At 35.1% G+C, this 25,871-nt stretch overlaps 2 protein-coding genes across 4 annotated transcripts in view; both read right to left on the bottom strand.

The window, feature by feature from the left end:
* Positions 1-25,871, bottom strand: part of DIAPH2 (diaphanous related formin 2) — a 953,710-nt gene that overhangs the window by 730,812 nt on the left and 197,027 nt on the right. For all 3 annotated transcript variants that reach the window (XM_055269479.2, XM_055269480.2, XM_055269478.2), the window contains one exon: positions 24,366-24,505. In XM_055269479.2, coding sequence (XP_055125454.1) covers positions 24,366-24,505 — 140 coding nt within the window. The remainder of the gene's footprint in view (positions 1-24,365; positions 24,506-25,871) is intronic.
* Positions 20,653-22,426, bottom strand: RPA4 (replication protein A4). The gene has a single exon (XM_055269482.2). The coding sequence runs from the start codon at positions 21,805-21,807 to the stop codon at positions 21,022-21,024; it is 786 nt and encodes a 261-aa protein (XP_055125457.1). The 5' UTR covers positions 21,808-22,426; the 3' UTR covers positions 20,653-21,021.

Below are 25,871 nucleotides of genomic sequence, written 5' to 3'. Positions count from 1 at the left end.
GCCTGTAGTCCCAGCTACTCGGAGAGGCTGAGGCAGGAGTATGGTGTGAACCCAGAAGGCGGAGGTTGCAGTGAGCTGAAATCGAGCCACTGCACTCCAGCCTGGGCAACAGAGCCAGACTCGGTCTCAAAAAAAAAAAAAAAAAAAAAAAAAAAGAATCCAGTTGAAACAGATATATTTGGTATATTTCATGGAGTATGCAAATTCCAGCTCTGAGTTATTTAGTACTAACTGGAACATCTAGAATGATAAGAATACAGTTGATGACCTGATTTAAAATCTTACTCAGAGATTACAGACAAAGACATAAATTTTTCTGTACTATCTCAGCCCTGAAATAAGAAACTGACATTTCTCATGGACCTTACATTTATGAGGGACACAGAACAGGCAGAGAATAATGAAGAACCAAACAGAAGGAAAAATAGGGGAGGAAAATGACTCTTTATAATTTTCATAACCAACCCAAACATGAGTTATTTTTTCTTTCCTTTTTACTGAGGTATGATTTATATATAGTAAAATTTATCATTTTAACAAAAGTATAGTCATGTAACCACCAATACAAATAAGATATAAAACGTTTTCATCACCCTAAAATATTCCCTTATTCCCCTTTGCAGTCAATCCCTTTTCCCTACTCCCAGCATCCTGGCAACTACTTATCTGATTTGGGTCCCTATAGTTTTGTGCTTGCCAGAATATCATTATAAACGGAATTGTACAGTTTTCAAATTTTGTGTTTGGCTTCTTTTACTTAGCATAAATACTATGATATTCAACCATTTCGTTGCATGTATTAGTATTCCATTCCTTGTTATTATATGAATATACCACAATTTGTTTATCTATTAATTACTTGATGAGCATTTCAGTTGTCTCCAGGTTTTGATGATTATGAATAGAGCTGATACAAACATTGACATGTAAGTTATCTGTGTAAGCATGCTTTCATTTCTGTTAAAAAATATCTAGGAGTGGAACAGCTGGGTCTTATGGTAAGTATATGTTTAACTGTTTAAAAACTGCTTTCCCAAGTGGCTATTTGGCACTCCTTCAGCAAAATATCACAGTTTTAATTGCCCCAAATCCTTGTCAGTCTTTTTAAGTTTAGCCGTTCTGAAAATTGTTTCTAGGTAAAGAAACTGAGAAGCAAAGTAGTTAAGTGACTTCCCAAACATCACTCAACAAGTAAGTAGCAGTTCTAGGCCTCAAATCCATATCTGACTCCTAAGCGCATGCTTATTTCAACCACATCCTTAGAAATTACTAAAACAGGACCAGTACACAATTTTCTGTAACATCTAGCTAACAGCTCTAATACCTTGCTTAAGAAGAATTAGTGGTGTTACAGAACGGTTTATATCTACATATCTATGCCTAGACAGACAAACATATGTTTCATTATTTAACAGCTTAGTTCATTTATTTAGAAAGGATAAGTACTTTTCGATTCGTGTTTTTATTGTTTTTTAAAGTCCTGAGCATCATAAGAAATCTACGAAATACTGTTAAGGACAGATAACTGGAGACTTCAACTAAAATTTTCAGTCAAGATTTAGGTAAGGTAGTTTATCAGAAAGAATAGGGCCAAAATGTAGCTTATACTATTTCTTTTTTGATGGGGTATATAAGTCCACGATCTCACTTTTTAAGGTATTAACATATTGGTGATTTCGTGTTATCAAGTTACCTAAGTTAAAGAACTGTCTTAACATGCTACACATCCAAGTTGACATTTGTGGTCACATGTCAGGAGACCAAGTGGAACAAATGAACCACCCAAACAAAAACAATAGACCAGTCAGGAAGATTAATGTTTGAGTGAACCAGCAGCCCAGATTATATCTGGAGACTAAAAAGGAAGCCAGGAAGCTTATATTGGGAACAAGAGGTCTGAATCACAGTGAGATAGCATCTTCCAACCCTATGTAAAAAAGGTTTGGCTGTATCTATCAGGGAGGCTAATATCTGTTATGCTGCTCAAAAAGCTAAAAATTAAAGACTTTTTTCCAAGTTCACCCAAAAATCAAGAAAATATTCCATCATCCATCAATGGATTATGCTGTGGGGCCACATAGCTGCATGGCTAAATGCATAAGCTTTAGAGGAAAACAGATCTAGGTTCTAATCTCATCTCTACATATTCTAGCTGTGTTACTTTTGATAATATACGTAAATTTTCTAAGCTTGTTTTTTTATTTTCAAAATAGGGATGAGAATACTACCTATACCCCATGAAGTCTTTGTGACTATTAAATGAAATAATGTACATAAAACATCACAATAAAGCCATTAAGAAGTTTTTGGAAAATGTTAAAAGCCAAAAATCTGAATGTTGTTTGAATCTTCTAGTCCAAAATGCAGGATGAATTTTAGGCATAAATTAAAGAATCCTTTTCCACAGTATTAACACAACTTTTAATCACTTAATGAAAATTATATTAATTTTTATAAAACATGCAGATGACTAAAATTATACTAAACTTACTCTATTGACTTGTTTAAAAATAAGACTGGGGCACAGTGTCACGCCTGTCATCTCAGCTATTCGGGAGGCTGAAACAGGGGGATCATTTGAGTCCAAGAGTTTGAGGTCAGATGGGGCAACATAGTGGGACCCCGTCTCTAAAAAAAGATTTTTTTTTTAAGACTTTATAATTTAAATATTTGGTACTCATATTACCTTTTTTTTTTTTTTTTTGAGACGGAGTCTCGCGGTCTCCCAGGCTGGAGTGCAGTGGCACGATCTCGGCTCACTGCAAGCTCCGCCTCCCGGGTTCACGCCATTCTCCTGCCTCAGCCTCTCCGAGTAGCTGGGACTACAGGCGCCTGCCGCTACGCCCGGCTAGTTTTCTGTATTTTTAGTGGAGACGGGGTTTCACCGTGTTAGCCAGGATGGTCTCGATCTCCTGACCTCGTGATCCGCCCGCTTCGGCCTCCCAAAGTGCTGGGATTACAGGCGTGAGCCACTGCGCCCGGCCAACCTCATGTGTTTTAACTGGTCACTATCCAATTTTGTGTATACTTAATTCTAATTATATTTAGTACTGGCCAATTCACATCAGGATATGGAAATTATAATGGTGAGGGGGAGAGAATTTTTAGTTCATGTATAATCCTGACAGAATTATATCAAAAATATATTGAAGTTTTAAAACAGAAACCTATCTCAAGCCTTCAGAACTTTTAAGGTCATTATTTTTAAAGGATCCACTTATACTGATCAGCATGATCAAAGGAAAGAAAATCTTACATTTAATGAAGGTATCAGAAGATTCAATTAACCCTAAATCAAAGAGAAAGCAAGACTCTCCCCTCTCTAACTTCAGGGCAAAGCAAAAGGAGGAAAATTTTCTATAAATGTGCCTATTGAAGGAGGCAGTAAGATTGTGCTCCCTCACAGATTCTTGTACAGGACAACATTTCACAGTTTCCCAAAACCTCAACCTTTCTCCCATAAATTTGAGATTCAGACTCTGAATTAGTTACATTTCACTTAAATATAATGTAAAACCAAAGATGTAATGAACAGATGAGTTCAGTATGCTATATACAATGAAGATATAATAGAAAATAGTGACTGCATGTCCATCAGTGATTAGATTATCCAAATTAATATCTATCTTTCAAGAGTTAAAGCTAAAATTAGAAACTTCTATACTGAATCCCATAAGCTATAAAGGCAATTGGTCTCATGTGAAGGAGTCCAATATTAGTCATGTCATCCCTTTATCACTGTTTGTGCAGTGCTAAAGGCTAGTATAGAGGGTTACGTGTTCTGTACAAAGCATTTTATTTCCCTCTAATGGTGTTCTATTCCCATGTGTAATCTCAAACTACAACCTGAATCACTGGAACATCAAATAAAATGAATGATAGTTCAGAGTTTCTTGGGGGAATTCAGAAATTTGGTAAAATTATAACACGTGAAACAACTAATTCAAAGGGTTGAGGAGACTTTAAATATTATCTTGAGTGGTGTGTTTTTGGTTTGTTTTTTTATAGGAAAACATCTCACTTTAACACCAATATTGCTACTGTAATGTTTTTTAATGCAACTAAAACCAAATTTTAGTTGTATACACTTATGGAAAGAAAGAGTTCTATGTGATTAAAACCAGTACGTAGCCCAACATAAACAGTATCCTGTATTCAGTCCACGGATCAAATCTGCATAAACAGTAACCAAGAAAACCTTAGTATTTTCCGCATCTTTAAAGGAAAATTTGTTCGGCTAAATAAACATCATAGATGGTTTTGCTGTCAATATATATACCCACTAAAAATATATATAAACATGTATAATATATATGGGGATTTGTATACACTACAACTGACTTGGTCTTAGATCCATAAAAACATATATGTCCACTCAGGTTTCTCTACATGAAAGCAAACACAATAGCTTTGGGCATTTGAATATCCTTGGAAACTATTCATCATAGTAGATTAATCCATGAGATATCTCTGACCAATTATAAAATATCTATTTGACATAACACTACCATTTTCAGACATTTGTGCATAAACCCTCGAAGCCTGACAGTCACTGATCATTTATTTCATGTGATTCATAGAAAGTTTGAATGCATCAGTTTACCAGTTCTACCTCTGAGTGGTTTTGACTTCAATGTTGTGATAGATTACGATTTCCTTAGAAACACCAAAGAAGACATTCCATCTTTCTCTCTGGCTGCGTTTATTCTATCAGTCTTACTGCAAAAATCCTACTATGTTTCATGCCTCTCATCCATTTTTAGGAGTTCCTTACAAAGTAGGAAATGTGTATTCTTTCTAGCTATTTATATTACATAAAGACAAATTCCTCTTACATATTTACAAAATAATTTTAAATGCTCTAGTTACATATAAAAATCTCTTGAGGGCAATAGTTTAAGTAAACACACTCTCTAAAAGGATAAAAGTTCTTTATTTATTAAAATCAATTTCATAAGCTGTCTAAGTTACTTTGGAGATAGTCTAAGTAATGGCTTATGCCCAAATCTATCTGAATGCCTAACAGGCTAACAATCAAGAATATTTTCCTCCCCACCTTCCTTTAAACATTATTGTTAGAAAAGTATAAGAGAAGGTCTTGCTCCAAAGTAATGATGGGGAAAAATTACCAAAAAATTTGAATGACAATGAAAATAGACTCTTCAATCTATGGTCAATAGGGGAAGCGAAGGGAAAGAGTATTCCAAATATTCAAGTAAAAGCTACTCACATTTTCTATCTTCTTCAGATGTTTGAAATAGTAGATATAATTATGTTAGGACACTTATTAAAGATGCCTTCTTAGTAACATAACCAGTTAAACTTATAATAAAATGTAAATTTCCACAAGAAAAATTTATTGGTTTATTTTCCTAAGATAAGTAATATAGTTAAAATTCTATCACGCACACCACAGGACGTCCAATTTCGTTTAGTTTAGCGGAATTTTGTTAAAATAAACGTATTCCAAAAAATCACATTCCCAATCTATAAGCCCTGCAAATGAAACAGAGCTCATACCAAGTTTATGTCATGAATAAAGTAAGAAGTTATTTGAATGCAATGAAGAAACATAGAGGCATTAGCATATACCACCCGTACATATTCTTTTTTCCTAAACCAATTGGTATGTTATACTATCTGACTCTGGTGGGCAGCAGAGAAATTAAGTGATTTTTTTTTTTTTTTTTTTTTTCACAGTAACAGGGGTAAGGAGAGTTGAAGGGTAATTGCTATTTGATGAGTGAACAACAGAAATGCAACAGTCCTTCTCACCTACCAGGTGCAGTGCCAAAAACATATAATTAAAGACCCATTACAGAGTGTGATAGCTACGTAGACAAAGATCAAAGAAATTTAATGTTCACAGATATTTTTAGCACAAGATAACTGAAACCAAACCTAAAAAGAAAATCATTTTCTTGGGTCCTCAATGTAGATGTCAAAAACATTTTAGCAAGTCCAAATGTTCTCTTTCCTCAGAATGTTATCTGTAATAGGTACTGCTTTAGTCTTTTCTTGTTTGTTTTTATATAATATTTTAAAATCCATTCCTCCTAACACCGAGAAAGATACTGTGGAGATTATATGCTCTTCAGTGTGCACATACACACATTCTTAACCATAGTTAAATATGTTTTTTTAATTTACATTTATTTTTATTGACAAATAAAAACTGTATATATTTATACTGTACAACATGATGTTTTGACACATGCATACACTGTGAAATGGGTAAATCAAAGTAATTAACATAGGAATTACCTCACATACTTGATTTTATTTGTTACGAGAACACTTAAAAATCTCCTCTCTCAGGACCAACAAGAAGATACTACAATCCTGCATTTATATGCACCTAACACTGGAGCTCCCAGATTTATAAAACAATTAACTACCAGACCTAAGAAATGAAACAGACAGCAACATAGTGAGTGGGAGAGTTCAATATTCCACTGACAGCACGAGACAGACCATCAAGACAGAAAGTCAACAAAGAAACAATAGACATAAACTGTATCCTAGAACAAATGTACTTAACAGAAATCTACAGAACATTATTCCCAACAACTACATAATATACATTCTTCGCATCAGCACATGGAATATTCTCCAAGATAGACCATCTGATAGGCCACAAAACAAGTTTCAATAAATTTAAGAAACTCAAAATCAGATCAAGCATCTTCTCAGAACACAATGGAATAAAACTGGAAATCAACTGCAAAAGGAACCCTCAAAGCTACGCAAATACATGGAAATTAGTCTGGTTTTGAATCAGTTTTGGGTTAACAATGAAACCAAGATGGAAATTTAAAACTTATTTGAAAAGAATGGTACTAGTGACACACGTTATCAAAACCTGTTATATGGCAAAAGCAGTGCTAAGAGGAAAGTTTACAGTGCTAAATGTCTATATCAAAAAGTCTGAAAGAGCACAAATTGACAACCTAATGTCACACACCTCAAGTAACTAGAGAAACAAGAACAAACAAAGGCCAGGCGCACTAGCTCACACCTGTAATCCCAGAATTTTCGGAGGCCAAGGCGGGCAGATCACTTGAGGCCAGGAGTTCGAGACCAACCTGGCCAACATGGTGAAACCCTGTCTCTACTAAAAATACAAAAATTAGTTGGGCATGGTGGTGCATGCCTGTAGTCCCAGCTACTTGGGAGGCCGAGGCACAAGAATCGCTTGAACCTGGGAGGTGGAGGTTGCGGCACTGAGCCGAGATTGAACTACTGTACTCCAGCCTGGGTGAACTTGTCTCAAAAAAAAAAAAATAAAAAAATAAAAAAAAAGAACAAACAAAACCCAGAGCTAGAAGAAGAAATAGCAAAGATCAGAGCAGAACTAAATGAAATTCAAACAACAACAAAAATACAAAAGATAAATAAAACAAAAAGCTGGTTCTTTGAAAAGATAAAATTGATAGACCATTAGCGAGATTAATGAAGGAAAGAGCGAAGATCCAAATAACTTAAATTAGAAATGAAACTGGCGACATTATAACTGATACCACAGAAATACAAAAGATCATTCAAGACTACTATGACGACCTTTACGCACAAAAACTAGAAAATCTAGAGGAAATGGATAAATTCCTAGGAACATACAGCCCTCCTAGATTAAATAAGGAAGAAACACAAACTCTGAACAGACCAGTAACAAGCAAGGAAATAGAATCAGTAATAAAAAAAAATTGTCAACAAGAAAAAGCCCAGGACCAGATGGACTCACAACTGAATTCTACCAGACATTCAAAGAAAAATTTTTTACCAATCCTTCTGAAACTATTTCAAAAGAGAAAGAGGGAATCCTCTCTGAATCTTTCTATGAAGCCAGCATCACCCTAATACCAAAACTAGGAAAAGATATAACAAAAAAGAAAACTACAGACCAATATCCCTGGTGAACATTGATGCAAAAATCCCCAACAAAATACTAGCTAACTGAATCCAACAGCATATCAAAAACATAATATATCATGATCAAGTGGGTTTCATCCCAGGGATGAATAGTTTAGCAAGAATAGTTTAGCATAAGCAAGTCAGTAGATGTGATAAATCACATAAACAGAATTAAAAACAAAAACCATATGATCATCTCAATAGATGCAGAAAGAGCATTTGATAAAATCCACCATCCCTTTATGATAAAAATCCTCAAGAAACTAGGCACAGAAGGGACATCCCTCAAAGTAATAAAAGCCATATATGACCAACCCAAAGTCAACATCATACTGAATGGGTAAAAGTTGAAAGCATTCCCTCTGATAACTGGAACAAGACAAGGATGCCCACTTTCACCATTTCTATTTAACATAGTACTGGAAGCCCCAGCCAGAGCAATCAGGCAAGAGAAAGAAATAAAGAGCATCCAAATTGGAAAAGAGGAAATCAAACTGTTACTGTTTGCTGATGATATGATTGTATACGAAGAAAACCCTAAAGACTCATCCAAAAGGCTCCTAGATCTGATAAATGAATTCAGTAAAGTCTCAGGTTACAAAATCAATGTACACAAATCAGCGGCACCAAGCAGACAGTCAAATGAAGAACTCGACCCTCTTTACAACAGCTGCAAAACAAAAACAAATAAACAAACAAAAAAGTGCTTAGGAATATACTTAACCAAGGAGGTAAATGATCTCTATAAGGAAAACTACAAAACACTGCTGAAAGAAATCATAGATGACAAAAACACACGGAACCACATCCCATGCTCATGGATGGACAGAACCAACATTGTGAAAATGACCATGTGGCCAAAAGCTATCTATAATTCATTGCAATTTCCATCAAAATACCATCATTACTCAAAGTAGGTGGAGGGAGGTTGGGAGGTGGGTGAGAGATAAAAGACTACATATTGGGTACAATGTACACTGCTTGGGTGATGTGTGCATTAAAATCTCAGAATTCAACACTATAGAACTCATCCATGTAACCAAAAGCCACTTGTACTCCCAAAACTATTGAAATTTTAAAAATAATCTTTTTAAAATTTCTTCTCTTAGCAATTTTCAAGTATACAATATATTGTTATTAACTATAGTTGCCATGAGGTACAATAAATCTCTTGAACTTACACCTTCTGTTTAAATGAAATTTTGTATCCTTTGACCAACATAAATACAACAAATATTCAAAATCCTTAATAATCCCCCACTAAACAACTTGTTAAGGCTTTTATCTTAAAATAAGACAAATAAGGCTTATCCAAGACAAATAAGCCAAACCCGCTATTATTTTTCTTATATTATAGTGAAATAAACCATCTAAAGCAATAACAACACAATAATAACAAATATATACATGACATACAAACAAAACATTTGTAGGACTAAATGCAGTATAAAGTCCCTAAGAGATATCAGCCTTCTATTAGCGTCAACCTGACTTATACCTATTTTCAGAAAACTCTAGAAATATAGCTACACCTAAAAGATATGCATTTATACTTGCTAAGTCTTTTCAAACATATAAATGCCTTGTAAAGAAAGCATGTCTTAATTGCTGAAATAACTTTGGCCTTATTCAAAATAACAAAGACTTTCTTTTTAATTGGAACAATTAAAAGCCAAAACAAACAAACAATTTTAATTAACAACATGGATTTTTCTTCATTTACAAACAAACCTCCATGAAAGAACGCACACCAATAAGAGTAGCTTTTCTGGTTGTGAAATAAAATAAGTTACTCCATTTTGTAGATGAAGAAACTAAAGAAGGTTCGTGACTTGTCTTAGAACACAGAGCTTCCTAATAGTAAAACAATAGAATCCAGCACTTCTCAATTCTTATATACCTCTCATTAAACTATATTATCAACAACTTAAAAATCATTAATTAGAGGTTACAAGATTTTATTTTCCTTTCATGAACAAATATTGAATAAAAGTTAAAATATATTAAAAATATCACCAATGTTTATATGTAGAAGTAAAAACAATACCAATGAAGTGGTTTTCATCTTTTTAATTATTAATCTTGGGTTGCATCATCAAGGCACAGGATACTTTAGATAATAAAAACATCAGAGATGCCCAAAAAATATACTTTCTTTGTTTTCCATGTACCAATGGATAAAATATTGAGCCCTATCATATTACAATTTATGACTATCGGCTATAGACACATCAATGATATACCTATAAATACCCACTTCAAAAAATGTAGTAAATATTAGTTGATATTTGGTCTGACACAAAATACTTCACAGATATTAGGAATCAGTTTGAAAAAATAAAGCCACTCGCCTTTCATTTGGGAATAACAGTCCTCGGTAACCCTTCCTTGCTTCCATACTCAACATGAAAGACATTGGTCAGTCATTCGGGGGTTGCTTCCTACTAACTTGACTTCATTATCCCTTTGCACTTTACCTTATTCACTTTGGTTATACGGAATTTTCAATAAACCCAGTAACTATGTTTTGCCAGACCAATCACTTCCTCTATCAATTTTTGTCTCCAAATGGAGTGAGGCCTGAGCTCGAGTACTGCCAATGGAAATGTAAAAGCTATCACAAGTGAAAAAATGGGCAAATGTGACATACGAGGATTATCAAAGATGCCAAATCATACACACAATGATCAGAGCCAAGATCCTGAATGCATGGATGAGTTTTCTAAGACAAAGAATATACTAAGGATTATTCTTTTAAATAGTTGAACATTATTATGTGATTCCAAATCAGCTGCGAGTTCACAGATTAATAAGAGACCTCTGCAGTATGTGTCCAGCACAATGCTTATATCTCCACAGTGCTATTTGATAATTCATATTTATCTAATATCCTTTATATCAATATGATTCAGAACTTTCCGTTCACGTATTTTAAAAACCAATCTGGGCCAGGCATAGTGGCTCACGCCTGTAGTCCAACTACTTTGGGAGGCCGAGGCAGGTGGATTACCTGAGATTGGGAGTTTGAGAACAGCCTGGCCAACACGGGGAAACCCCATCTCTATGATAAATAGAAAAAATTAGCTGGGTGTGGTGGTGCACACCAGTAATCCCATCTACTTGGAAGGCTGAGGCAGGAGAATCGCTTGAACCCAGGAGGCGGAGGGTGCAGTGAGCCGAGATCGCGCCACTACACTCCAGCCTGGGCAACAGAGCCAGACTCCATCTCAACACAAAACAAATAAACCAAAAAAAAAAAAAAAAAGTAAGAAAACCTAATCTGTATATGCAATTTTTTCCTGCTCCCCAAATGAACTCCTCTATAGCGATTTATTCTTAACTTTTATCATTCCAACTTTCTAAGCACATTTACAAGAGTTGTGAAATGCAATAAGGTGAATACTTGAATCAAACTATGGTCATCAGCAAATTAAGACACATGATTTCAACAGGTAAATCATTATAATTTGTAAACAATACAAAAATGGTAACAGAAACCAAAATTAATGATAAACCCACATAATAACCCATCTCCTTCCCAGGACAAAGCAGCATCATTGCTCATCAAGCACATAAACTGACAGAAAAGTTTTTGAAGATACAAAGTATATCACAAGGTCAGAGAATACCCCCAGCTTGATGTCCCACACCACTTACACTTAAAGTATTATACCATCTTAATAAATGCTCATAATGCGAACCTCAAAGGCACTATAAAATTCTTAAGCATTCTCTATATCGAAGAAAAATTCATTAATACTTAATATAGTTTTAGTGCTGGATCCACTTCAAGATATTCTTTGACAGATATTAATTCACATATGGAAATTTATAACTCAATTTGTAAAAATCTGTTTAACTACAGCACTCCAATCTTCAATAATTTTTGATGAATAAATGTTGAATGTACCAATCTAAGATATGATCTCCAGGAAATTCTTTTGGAAGCTGGTATCAAGGGAAGTATGGTACCACATTAAAAAAAAAAAAAAACTGTGGCAGTACTCAGTACTGAGGCAATATCCTCCAAAATAGAATTAGAGTCAATCTGCATATGTTCAATAACACTGGATGCTGAAGAACTGACCTAACAGGAGTAGGTTGATTTTGGGTATATGAAGGCTTGAAATTCATATTCATATAAGAGGTCACTAAAACTGTCTCATTTGAAGATGTTTTAGTTTTTAGAAGTACTATAACATATTATCTTCTATATTCTGCCTTCATGGATTCCATCTTAACAGAAGATTCCAGGTTTAAACTGCCTGGTGTGAGAGGCTATACACTTACAGCTTTGCTGACCAGGTGGGAAATCTCCCCAAATTAGCTGTCCATTATCTACCACCAGTCGAACAGCTGGGGTCATAGAGCAACTACTGTTATGTAGTGCACATGGATCTTCTTTCAATCAACTATACAGACTACTTGCACTCCAGGTGCCAGCTGGCATCTTAATTGTGAGTTGTCAGCTATCCAACTTCTATCAAAAGTCCAGCTGAAATGATAGATAGTCCAAGAGGAGAGCCTCAGGGGCATTTCTCAAGTACACCTTGGTAGCAGGTTAGATTACTAGAGAGCTGCATTCCAGTACTATTATTCCTGGTCATTGTAGAAATATCATAACCTTGTTTTACTTTTTGGCTAAATGCAGGAAATGGACATTCATAGAAATCTTCTGTACTTTATGGAAAACTATCAAGGACTCATTCTACTGTTGTTGTCTGATATCCCTCATTTAAAGAACCACAAAATAAAATGAGTTCAGAATTAGGAAGAATGACCCTCCTGAAAAACAAACAACAACACAAAAGAGATGCAATGTCATTTATCAGGTAACAGCTATGTCTCTCAATACTTTTTATTGAGAGACTTTTATTGAGAGACAGAACTGTTTACCTGATAAACACCCCCTGACCCCTCTCCACTCCACACAAAGAAACTTGGATCTACGTTATACTCAAATCATTACCTGACATTGTCCTAGGTTTTTGGAAAAGTTCCACCTTCTTTCCTCATTTAATTGGAGCTTGGCATTTTTACCCTTGTCTTATGGAAGTAGAATATCTGCTTCTTTTATTTTAAGCTGCAACTACTTTTACAATATTCTCAAAATAATGAGAGAAGTATTAAAACTCTAGTATGTGCCCAAGACCTTTAGTTAAATTAGTTCATATAACTCGAAATAAATATATTTCAAGTGACATATTTATAAGCATTTTCTTCCCAAGACTAATTTTGAATAAATAGAAGATGCATATAAGTGTTTTAAGAGGGAAGTTAGCCTTCTACTCAGAAATCCATATAATCAGTGTGCCTAGATTCTGCTGCTAGATTATACATACCTTTGTATGATCAGTTACATGTTTCTAATTATTTTAGATGATTATTATACAAAAATTGGCTTTCTAGTTTAAAACACATCATTTAAATGAGAAAATGTATTGCCTTGGTGGAGCTTACATAGTAATAAAATAAATCCAACACAAGAATCACTATTTATCCTAATGCCCATAACATTTTCTCCTAATAAAATAATACTTCAAAAACTTTAGTATTTACTGTGCCTAATTCTTTTTTAAAATAATGTATGACACATAAATCTACTTTGCTTGTATTAAGAGGTAATATCATTGGATGTGCCGAAGTCAGAATTATGTTTTGAAGCTAATAGTATATAATCAAAATTTCCAGGTCACTTAATATGTATCGTATCAGCTTAGTCAAATGAGCTTGAATATACTTGATACGAATTTGAATTGTTGACTAAGATTTTAACAAAAGGCACATAAATTGACCATTGCAATGAGTTTACCATTTTGTATTCTATGTATAAATATACTAGTGCTATTCTAAAATGATTTATGGATTTGAAAGTTAAAGCAAAGAAGTTCCAAATACCAATATTTAAAAACCTGCTTTAGTAATACCGGACATAATGCTGCTTTATGAGATGTGCTCACAATTTTAAGCCATGTTCACATTTCTACATTGTAAAAAGTATCCTTAATATTCCATCTTTCATAGTTAGTCCCCTGCAAAATGTCCTAAGAGTATTGATCTGTACCTACCTTTATATTAACTTTCTAAGTACTGTTGGCTGCTTTGCCAAGCTTTTAATAAGTTTAATACAGGTTGTTTAAATACTTATTAAGACCTATAATTCAGAAAGTGTTTTCTAGTCCTAATTTGTATTGCTGTCAAGACCCATCTATTTTCATTATGATTATGTTAAAATGCACATTTGTAAATACACTAGAAAAATATGTTTAAAGGGAAGATAGCATCAAATAAAAACAAATATTCCAGAGGTAATGCAAATAACTGCACATGTATCAACTCGAAAAGATATTTTATGTTTTCACTGGCTTGGAAATATTGGCTGAGGAAGCTATCATCATAGGATGTGAATACAGACACTATGCCATGAGTTTGGCAGATAAGTGGATCCCAACCAAACAGAAAAAACAATTTCCTCGTGGGGTAAAATACCCCTAAAGCTGTGAGGCAATTTCAGCAACAATTCTAACAAGAATTCTAGGCAATCACAATTCTGTGATACTATTCTTCAAAGCAGTATTTGCTGTTTTTGTCATGTGCCGAGAAACCTTAGTGACAATGATCTATTGCTACATATTTCTTTGGATCTTCATAAAATGTATTGCCAAATACCTATACATCTTGCAATGAATTGGCTGGGAATAAAATTGTCCAAACTCATTGGTCATTTCTCAGCAGGCACTGCTGCCTTTCATAAACTTTAGTAAAGAGATATGAACAAAAATCTCTAAATAACGGAGTCTTCATTCTAAATCACACATAGACCATGGTATGTGCAAAGTCTAACGCAATTTGTGATGACAGATTGGGATTTACTTTACAGTCAAAGCACATGGATTTTTAGAGTGTTAAATAGAGTTGTAAACATTCAATTTCATTAATTCACCATGCAACTGTAACAAGGCTATTGCGTAAAGCATGCTATGTCGTCTGTGGATTGTGAATATGATTCAAACCAAGGTTTCATTCTTATGTGGAAGAAGTTAGCTTCATTCTTTTTCTGATTACAGCTAAAAATGCATGGCCACAAAATAGTGCCAGATTAATGCAAATTCATTCTCACTGGTGGAGAAGAATAGGTTGTTATTGATGGTGGGTCAATAACCACATCAAATCACACATTAGTATATATAAATTACACAGTACCAGCCACCACAAGACAAATAAGAGGGTAAGAGGGTCCCTTCCCCAGAGGAGACTAAAATCTAAATGAGAAAAACAGACATGCATGCATGAAACCATTATAGAGTATAAACAGATACAGGTAAATGTATATAGTAAAAAATAAATGTTGAGGGAAATGTACAGTAACAGAGTGATTTGAGATAGGACCAGTTAATGAGGGCTTATAAAAGGGATTTTTAAGTATTTGCTTTAGCAGAAATATACCAAAATGACTTTCTTAGAGCCTTTATCACCTGAGTGATTAAATACCACGTGAATTTGAAATTCATGACTCCACTTAATATTCCAAAATGACTGCTTTGAGGATGTTTGGTAAAACTGTTAGTATGTATATGTATGTGTGTACAATTATTTATATATATATTTAAATTTTACGAGGGGCTGAACAAAAAGAAACCAATTAAAACTGTGGTAGGGAGGAGAATTACCCACGAGAGGACATGGTGTGGGTTCTAATGAACACCAGGTTTCAAAAACAGTTATGCAACAGAGTTTTAGGAACTGCTTTCATCCGTATTTAAAGGAAATTATAAATATCTGTCTGGGGGTGGTTAAATACATTTATAAATACAAAAAATAATGAAACATTAGGAAATCCTCTAGCCTTATAGAGGAACATTCTTCTCACTCTTCAAAATAATACTTAAACACTAATCTAGTTCCAATAGCAAAGGTAAGAGGATTAAAACTAAGCAAAAGAAAATATAGAACACAGAGGCTTAGAGCTGAAAGGCTCCAATCCCATTTACATATGAAGAAACTGAGGACCAAAGAGGTCCATTGACTGGACCAAGGTCACCACAGAGGAGTGATCAAGAACTAGAATGATTTATCATATCGTCACAGGATCCTGGGGTGTCACTTCGCCAGCTAGAAACCTCTGCGGCCAGTGGCACCTTCTGCCTGAGTAATGCACAACACGTTCTCCCTGCTTCCACCCAGGGCTATCCTTTAAAAATGTAGGTCATCTCATGCCATTCCATTCCTCAAAACTCTAACAGTGTTCCAGCTCACTCAAAGTAAAAGCCAAAGTCCTTTAAATGGTCAATAAGGCTCTACATTATCTGCTTCCAGCATGCTAGCCTCCTTGACATTCCTAGAACATGCCAAGCATGCTCCCATCTTTGGTATTTGCTGTTGCTGTTTTCCGTTTCTAACAACATTACTCCTCCAGTGAACACAGGTCACTGCCATACTTCCTTTAGACCTCTGTGCAAATGTCATTCAAGTCAGGGAGGCTTTCACTGATCATCTAATATAAAATAGCAACATCTCCTCCTCAGCTCATATTACAACCTGATATTTGATGTACACCTTTAAAAAAATTGTCTGAATTCCTGTACTGGAATGTAAGCTCCATATATATATAAGCCCCATATGGACAAGGAGAATTTAGTTTTGTTATTCCTTTGTAGGATTATCCATGTGATATGTAAAAACAAACCACATAATATTAAGTGTTATTTATTGAACTTCTCCAATTGAAGGTATTACCAAAGGAAATTAACTCTTAATGTTAAAAAATTGTTTTCATAATTTATCACATGATGGCAAATTGGAATAAATATAGAGATGGTGTGAGAATTACTAGAAGTATCATCCACAATGGATAGGGCAAAGAAGTCCCAATTTACACACAGCTATGTGATCAGAAAAAAAAAATAGGCTTTTCAATACACTGATATATATTCTTAAGATATTATATGGCAAAAACTACATGCATAGATTTAGAGAAAATGTAGAATTTCAGACGATCTTTTAAATCAATGAAAATATAGGCCCAAATGGTATTATGATATCATAAAAAAACTCCTAAGTTATTCAACTAAGTTCTCTACAACAGCAAAAAATAACGTTTTGTCTCTTAAGCTGATAGATGAGTACAAAGGTGTTTTATATTATCTTCTATACATTTGCTGAAAGTTTTCATAGTTTCTTTTTCATTTAAATCAAACAAATATTAATGAAAGAAAGTCAAAATACTTAGTATGTGATGACAGTGAAAGAATACTAACAACAGTGAAAGAATACTATTTTAATAAACTTCCCTTATTGTGATGCTGTACAAACTAGTTGTTAAGGGCCTAGGCTCTAGAGATACAAAGCCTGGGTTTAAATCTTAACACTGACACTTGCTGGGCATGCAACTTTAATATGCAGCAAATTACTTAACCTCTCTGAGCCTCAAGTTCATCTACAAAATAGGAACAATACTAATAATGTTATCCTGATTGTATATGTACATTTAAAGGTCTTAAAACATTGCACAGGGGTAGTAAATGCCATATACACACTAACATATACATAGATATATATATATCTGTATATACATACTAATATATATAGATATATATATCTGTATATACATACTAATATATATATATCTGTATATACATACTAATATATAGACATATATATCTGTATATACATACTAATATATATAGATATATATATCTGTATATATATATAAAAAACACATATCACACATAATTTTTCATTATTTGTTAATGTATTAAAAATGCCTATACATCATCCAGTAAGACATTTGGAAATGGAGTTTCAATTTCAAAAGAGAGGTCTGGCCAGGCGGGTGGCTCACACTTGTAATCCCAGTATTCTGGGAGGCCGAGGCAGGCGGATCATGAGGTCAGGAGTTTGAGACCAGCCTGGCCAACATGGCGAAACCCCGTCTCTACTAAAAATACAAAAATTAGCTGGGCATGGTGGCGGGCACCTGTAATCCCAGCTACTCAGGAGGCTGAGGCAGGAGAATCGCTTGAACCTGGGAGGCAGAGGTTGCAGTGAGCCAAGATTGTGCCATTGCAGTCCAGCCTGGGCAACAAGAGCAAGACTCCGTCTCAAAAAAAAAAAAAAAGAGAGAGAGAGAGAGGTCTGAGCTGAAAATGTAAACCTACGCATCACAGGGATCATACATACACATATACACACATACATACACACACGCACAACACATACACACAACTCCCACTCTTAGAACAGTACTAGGGAGGTAATAAATACTAAATAAATGTTAAAATGTTAACTATTACTATCTTTAATAAGCATTTCAGAAGTCAATAAAATTTAAGCTTATCAAAATTAAAGTTAACACTTAAATGCATATAGTAGGAACTCAATAAAGGTTTCATGAACAAATATCATTCTTGCTAGTTACCTTTTTTAAATTGCTGTTATAAAAAGTAAACAAATTGAAAATATAAGAATTTATGTTTTTCAGCTTCTACTCCAAATATTACTAAATTTAGTAGGTAAAAGTAACAAAATGATCACTAATAATTATGACCATAGTAAGATTATATTGGCCTTGAAAACACTTTCAAATACATTTATTCATAGTTAATTTAGAATCAACCTCAATATAAACACATACATTTCATAAGCCCGTGAGCCATAGGAAAAAACCTCGGGTAGATTATAATCATCAATTATGCTTTTCAGGTTCCTCAGGCTTAAATGTCCCTGCCCAAAATAGTCAATAGTATGTCCCCAGGATTTGTATCTTATCCTCAAAAGGTGTGGCTAACAATCAGGGCAGGACCTTGGAGAAAGGGGATATTAGCCAAGTCATTCCCAGTCTAAACAAAATTGAAAAAGTATGCATGCCAGGTGGGTGTTCAAAATGAACTTTAAAAATCTGCTACCTTTAACATGGACTAAATATACATGTATAAAACAATCCAGTGATTTTCTGCCTAAAAATGTTTTATTTCCACTGACATTATACCTAGACCTACTTACTATTTTTCCACTGCTATCTGTTACCTGCAGCAGAATCCACTAAAGCACATGATTCCATTCAGAAGAATAAGGGTTGGGAGGAGTAATTTTAAAAGCCTAAAAGAACCCCAAGGAACACAGATAGAGGACATTTCCCCTCACAGGATGGGGGAGAGGTTGGTCTTCTGCCTTAAATTCAGGTGTACATATCTCAGTGTGTCAGTTTGCAGGGACAAAAGCAGTTTGGCCTCCCAAACAAAAAAATTAAAAAAAAGAGTTTTTTCCCCCTCTTTCTGGAGGCATGCTCCTAGAGTAGGAAAAACAAGTGGCTACGCATCCACTGGCCAGCTGAATCAGCTCAAGCAATTATGGGAGTGACCTATAATTATACTCATAAATATCAGATATTAATGTCATGGTTTCTGAATTTGGGTAAGTGATATCACAAAAGAATATTGTATCTGCTAGACTCTTTCTTTCAGCTCCACAATTCCAAGTATATATGCCCCTTGTTGCCTCTTCCCCAGTATGATTTTCCCTAGGACAGGTAACCTTTTTCAACAAAAAGTGGTTCCGAATATTTTAGGTTTATGAAGACCAGAATTTTCAAAATGTCTGATAATTTAAGTAACAGGTTTATAGTATGTTATTCATTTGTGCTTTTCAAGAGTACTATTTACAATTTCTTTACTTTCAAGGGGAAGAAAAATATGCATCACAAAGCTTAAGCAAGAATTGGTGGTTTTTCTAATGGCCACTGACAGAGGCCATTTTCTGAAAGTTTTCCTCAAAGTACGGAGTACTGGCAATGTTCCATTTAAGAGATTTTTTCTTTTTTTTGCAGTTTTCATGATTCAATTAGACAAATAATGTTCTTCTATTTGTATATTATATATGAATATACACATACAAAATATATATTCATTCAAAAGTATATATTTTTTCTTTCCTCTAATGTAAAAAAATTAGCATCTTGAAAGATACTATCTTTAGTGTATAGGTAACTGAGGGCTTTGGTTAATGGCCAATTATTTAAAAGTCTCACATAATTTATATAATCTACACTAAAATGTATTGTTAGAACTAGGCTATAGCATATGTTCTTGGTATTATATATAGAAAAGAAAAAATTCTGGATAATTGAAACTATTAATCCTCAAGGATATAAAACAAAAAGGCTTTTTAAAATGTACTTAGAAAAAAAAATCACACAGTAAAGTTCAGATTTTGTAAAACTACTTTAATAAAACATTTGAATAAATTTGTGTTAAACTCAGTAAGTTTCATATTCCTATGACTTGGTTCCCTAACCTCCTAAAAATTACCCTGTTATACCTTGTTATACATAAAACAGAGCATTTAGTAAAATAAATAATACACCAGCACATCAAACTTACAGAAACTCTGGCATCCATTTACAACTACAATAAATTGTAATTTCATCCAAATACCACATCATATATGAAACAATCATTAAACTTCACCACACTTTAAAAAATTTCAAAGATAACCTGGCAAAAACTATTTATTTAAACATAGTATAATCTTATTTTAGGAAAACATAAATTCATAGTAATAAGAGCAAATCACACATAAATGTTTGAACTGAGCATTAGAATTCACAAATTAATATCTTCAGCTCATTTGAATTAATCAAATACTAAATACTATATTGAGCAAGAGATAACAATATCACAATATCATTATAATAAGCTAAATCCAAACCTGAAAATAAGTCTAACATAGAAACAAGCAAGACTTTTTTTTTTTTTTTTTTTTGTCTTTTCGCTGGCTCCCTGACTGCAACTAGTTTTTCTTTTGGAAAAAGAAGCTCCAACACAATTAAATAATAAATTTCTACATTTTCTGTAGTTTTTCTTCCCCCAAAATCATCATGTTTCCATTAGCTTGCTAGTAAATCCTACAGAGTTGTCAATTTATCCATCACCATCTCTCTGAGCTTCAAATATAGAAAATCCGAAAAGTTCAAAGCAGTTAGAAAAGCAGCGAGTTGACAAAGAATGCCACTTGAGATTTTTTTTTAGTCCTACTTCCTAAAAAGTCAACAGGTCAAAATTACTCACAGCTGGATGCAAGGGTCTTCGGAAAATGAAAGGATGTTTCCCTGCTTCAATCAGCAGACTTAAAATGCTCCCTATCCACAGTGGGATAGATGTGGCCCTCAACGGTCAGATAATCAATCGCTTCCTTGATGGCCTTGACGCTAAGGTCGCAGAGCTGAGCCTGGAGCTCATGGATGCTCTTCCCTTCCTGATGAGGACACTCATGAATCAAACGCAGCACTTCATTCCGGACGAAATTGCGGTGACTCTCATCGTTATCCCCAGCATCATCCACTTCTGATGGAGACACAGGCACACTTTCTACAGTGGTATCACGACGGGCTTTATCCAGCATCATGTGTGCATTGACTGTTTCCAGAATATGCACGGTGAACTCGTTCATGTCCTCTAGGACATGAATTTTCAATACCTCAAGGCTCTTTGTTCCCGTGGGACATTTGAGGATACCAAACACTTTGACATATACTCCGACTGACAGCGGAGTCACTTGCTTGACTTTCTCTCTCCCAAACCACTGTCGGGCCTCGATTGGCTTCGCGGTCATATCATCAATTTTGTAACAAATGTGATTTGAAGCCTTCTCTGCCCCTCTGATTACCCCCACGATGGAGACCTGGGAAACTGTAATTCCCCTAACCTTGAACACAGTGTCAAACACAGTAGAGCTGAGAAGCTGGTTCACATTACACGGTACAACATCCTGAATTCGGACCTTAGGTCTTTGGGTCTTAATAGCAGGAGCTGCATCTCTCTCACACAGTTGGTCACTGCCTCCACTCGCTCCATCAGCAGCAGAAATGCTGCCATAGCTCCCAAACCCACTCTTACTCATCTTCAAGACAGCTCAGGCTGAGGAGAAGGTGGGCTTTGGCTCGTCTGGGGCTCCACGGACAGCTTTGAGTTCTCCACAGAAGGCTTCGAGCTCTCCACAGAAGGCTTCGAGCTGTCCGAAAGGCTACGATTGAATGCTGGGAGCCTGAGGACGTAACAAGCGCCACTCTACCTGTGGACCAATCAACTACCAGAATGCATCTGCTTCCAGCCAGTCAGGATCGGCCACCTTCTCACCTGATCGCATAATCCTTCCCTGTGTGTCAGTGGTTGCTACATTCTAAAAGCCCCACACGAGGGAGCCCTGTTGCTTAGCTGGTCAAAGCGCCTATCTAGTAAAAGTCCCACGTGTAATTTCAAGCAAGCCTTTCCCAACATCTCTATAAAAATGCATTTTTACTAGCCTCCCTCTTTATTTCTTAATGCTGCAACTTCTACAATTACTTTTAAAAGACTCATTTATTCATTCATTCAAACAACAATGCAACAGAAATTTTAGGAGCACCAAGTGCTTGGCAAAACGGTAGAGTGCTGTACGTTACGTGCAGGGGGGAAAATGCACCACCGTGGTTACTGTTTTCAAGAACTCACGTCCCCTGTTCATTCAAACCATTAAAACTAGGAGCATCGGGCCGGGCGCAGTGGCTCACGCCTGTAATCCCAGAACTTTGGGAGGCTGAGGCAGGTTGATTACTTGAGGTCAGGAGTTCGAGACTAGCCTGCCAACGTGGTGAAACCCCGTCTCTACTAAAAATACTAAAATTAGCCAGGCGTGGTGGTGCAAGCTTGTAATCCCAGCTACTCGGGAGGCTGAGGCAGGAGAATCGCTTGAACCCAGGAGGCAGAGGTTGCAGTGAACCGAGACAGCACCACTACACTCCAGCCTGGGCGACAAGAACAAAACTCCGTCTCAAAAAAAAGAAAAAAAAAAAAAAAAACCTAGGAGCATTTTGGAAGAAACGGCAAGACAATCGTCTTTCAACGATTATCATACTCTAAGTCACATCTTAATACTGGCTTTTAAAATTTTTTTTGTTTTAAAATTGTAATTTCCTGGGTATTTTGCCAAGTGTACTATAAATAAGTAGTTAATACATTTCAATTTACACATAAATCCAAACTGAATGAGCTCTAAGTTATTTTCAAGGCTCTGTGGACAGGACAGAGAAGTACAAGACTTAGGCCTATTATATATTAGGAAAAACATGGATAAAATCACAGTAAGTTTTTTATATACTCTTATGGAGTGAATTCTGAACTTAAGATTCTAGCAGTTACAGAAATGGATCCCAGATTTTTTTTTTTTTTTTTTTTTTTTGGAGACAGGGTCTCGCTCACTCTGTCTGCCAGGTTGGAGCGCAGTGGCAGGATCTGGGCTCACTGCAACCTCCACCTCCCGGGCTCAGGCGATACTCCCACCTCAGCCTTGTGAATACCTGGGACCACAGGCGCACACCACCACACCTGGTTGACTTTTTTGTATTTTTGGTAGAGACGGGGTTTCACCATGTTGGCCAGGCTGGTCTCGAACTCCTGGACTCAAGCGATCCACTTGCCTCAGCCCCCTGAAGCGCAGGGATTACAGGAGTGAGCCACCACGCCCGGCCAATAATGTTTTGATATTTTATTGAAATTTTGTTTTTCTTTATAAAACATTTTATTTTGGGTGTTATTGATTTAAAGGCTTAATAAAGGAACCACAGTTATTGGAATCCACCATTGGCAAGTAACCTCCTAACAATCCTTTGTAGTCAGTTAATTGCCTAAATTAGTAGAGTTTTGAGGAGTTTATTAATGCTCTCATTTCTTTTACTGGTTAAAAAATTCACTTTTTGCTATCTCAAAATTACAGAAATATGTGAAGAGTACATCTAAAACTTATAGAAGAACGTGAAGTTATATATACCTTTCAAGTTTTAAAAGAATAAAATCGGCCGGGCGCGGTGGCTCACGCCTGTAATCCCAGCACTTTAGGAGACCGAGGCGGGTGGATCACGAGATCAGGAGTTCGAGACCAGCCTGGCCAATATGGGGAAACCACTTCCCTACTAAAAATACAAACATCAGCCAGGCATGGTGGTGCGCGCCTGTAGTCCCAGCTACTCAGGAGGCTGAGGTATAAGAATTGCTTGAACCTGGGAGGCAGAGGTTGCAGTGAGCCAAGATCGTACCACTGCACTCCATTCTGGGCGACAGAGCGAGACTCCATCTCACAAAAAAAAAGAATAAAATCATGGAGCAAATATACTTAATTTGCTTTATAAATAAATATATAATAATTATCTGAGCCCACAAATAGATTTCCATGTAAATGTGGATATTTAACTTCTGACTCCATGTTAACATTTGTATTCTTAAAATTGTACATTACTAGAGATCCAACTAACTAAATATATTTTTAAAAGTTTACAACTTCACAATCAGATGCTGCTGTTTTATTAACATCAGACTTTTAGTCAGAAAATCTTGAGGTTTAAATAACAAAGCTTATTATATTCCCAAACAATTATATACACTACAAATTGTATGAATCATACCGAAATGATAAGAACGACTTACCTGACTGGATTGCTGGTTAAAGAAACCCTGAGGGATTCTAGGCAATTAAGAAGTTTCTCATCTGATATACCTGATCGTAATTCGTGAACATATTCTTGTGAAGACAGGGTGCATTCATGTTTGCTGTTTTTCAGCCCACCCTATAAAATAAAGAGACCATTTTAGACAATGTTTCAAAAAAAATTTAAGTAAAATAACGCATAGAATATTTATTGTTATATAAAAATATGTGCAGAGTGCCACACACTTAAAAATTCTTGATCACAGAATTGATATGGTAAAATTGTGTTGTATACATCTCAACATTTTCCTCAACCTCATTTAAAAAAAAATTACAGTGCTGGTGCTCATGACCTGAATAGAATATGAACTTGAATTACATAAAGTGTCATTGACAGGGGTGCTTAAATTTACAATTCAGGCATTAGAATTAGTATTAGCTAGTCCTCCTTAACCTAGAGGATAAGCATTCAAAAATCATCTTATTAATTTTCCTAGTTAAGATATGTAAATTCAATTCCACAAAATCCAGCAAATAAAATTAATATATACCATTATACATAACCCAAATCTATTGAAAGATATCAGAGTATCAGCCTTTCTAAAAAAAAAATAAGTGAAAACAGTTATTAAAATGTAAAACAATATAGTCTCCAATTGGCATGTTAATTAATCAAATCAGTTGAAAGCATTCACCAGTTCCCAATTATTCCTTTCTGTTACTCTCAGGTTGTAGATTAACCTTAAAAAGTTATTAAATACATTTATCTGATAGTGACTAGTTTTTAACTTAATTTTCAATATAGATGGAGTTATTTCTAGAACTCATCTCATCACAGTTCCTTAACTTCATCATCTTGCTATAACTATATAAGTAGTTCAGGGAAAAGCCTGGGAGGAGAACATTGTCAACACATTCACTATACTAATAACTCATAGTTATAGTTTCACATTTTAGACGTACCTAATCATAATTGCCCCTTTCCTATACTGTAAATGTATATCCCTGAATTAAGACTCCAAGCTTGAGTCCCATTTCACAGGTTCATAAAAATTACACTCAGTTTCTGCTAAGCATCTAAGGATACTTACTATAAAATAACATCATAAGGATATAATATCATAGGAAATATAATATTATAAGGAGATCATAAGGAAAGGAATTTTTCCCCATTGGGTAGAGGTATTATCATGAGAGGATATGACATTTAAAAAAAATGTTAATAATGACAAATGAGTTCCCTATGCTTTCATACTATTTGGGTTTTTATTGAGAATGCCGCCTCAATGTAGAAAGTGTTAATCATTCCTAATTTCTGAATTTTAAAAATCCCATTAAATGCTAAATTTTTAAAGTCTGATAAAGGCTTATAACATATAGGGGAACTCTATTCCCTTAGCACTGTGGCAAAATTATCATTATTATAGCACTTAAAATATTGTGGTAGAGGTCATTATTTGTGTCTGTCTCACTTCTACATTGGGAACTCCATCTATGCCACATAA

This window comes from Symphalangus syndactylus, chromosome X (genome assembly GCF_028878055.3).
Source record: "Symphalangus syndactylus isolate Jambi chromosome X, NHGRI_mSymSyn1-v2.1_pri, whole genome shotgun sequence".
Taxonomy (NCBI): Eukaryota; Metazoa; Chordata; class Mammalia; order Primates; family Hylobatidae; genus Symphalangus; species Symphalangus syndactylus.
Note: the sequence above shows the minus strand (reverse complement) of the source record. Positions and strands in the feature narration are given on the sequence as shown.

What these genes read in the sequence shown, in the direction of transcription:
- RPA4 (XM_055269482.2), bottom strand. Translation starts at nt 21,807, where the DNA reads ATGAGTAAGAGTGGGTTTGGGAGCTATGGCAGCATTTCTGCTGCTGAT.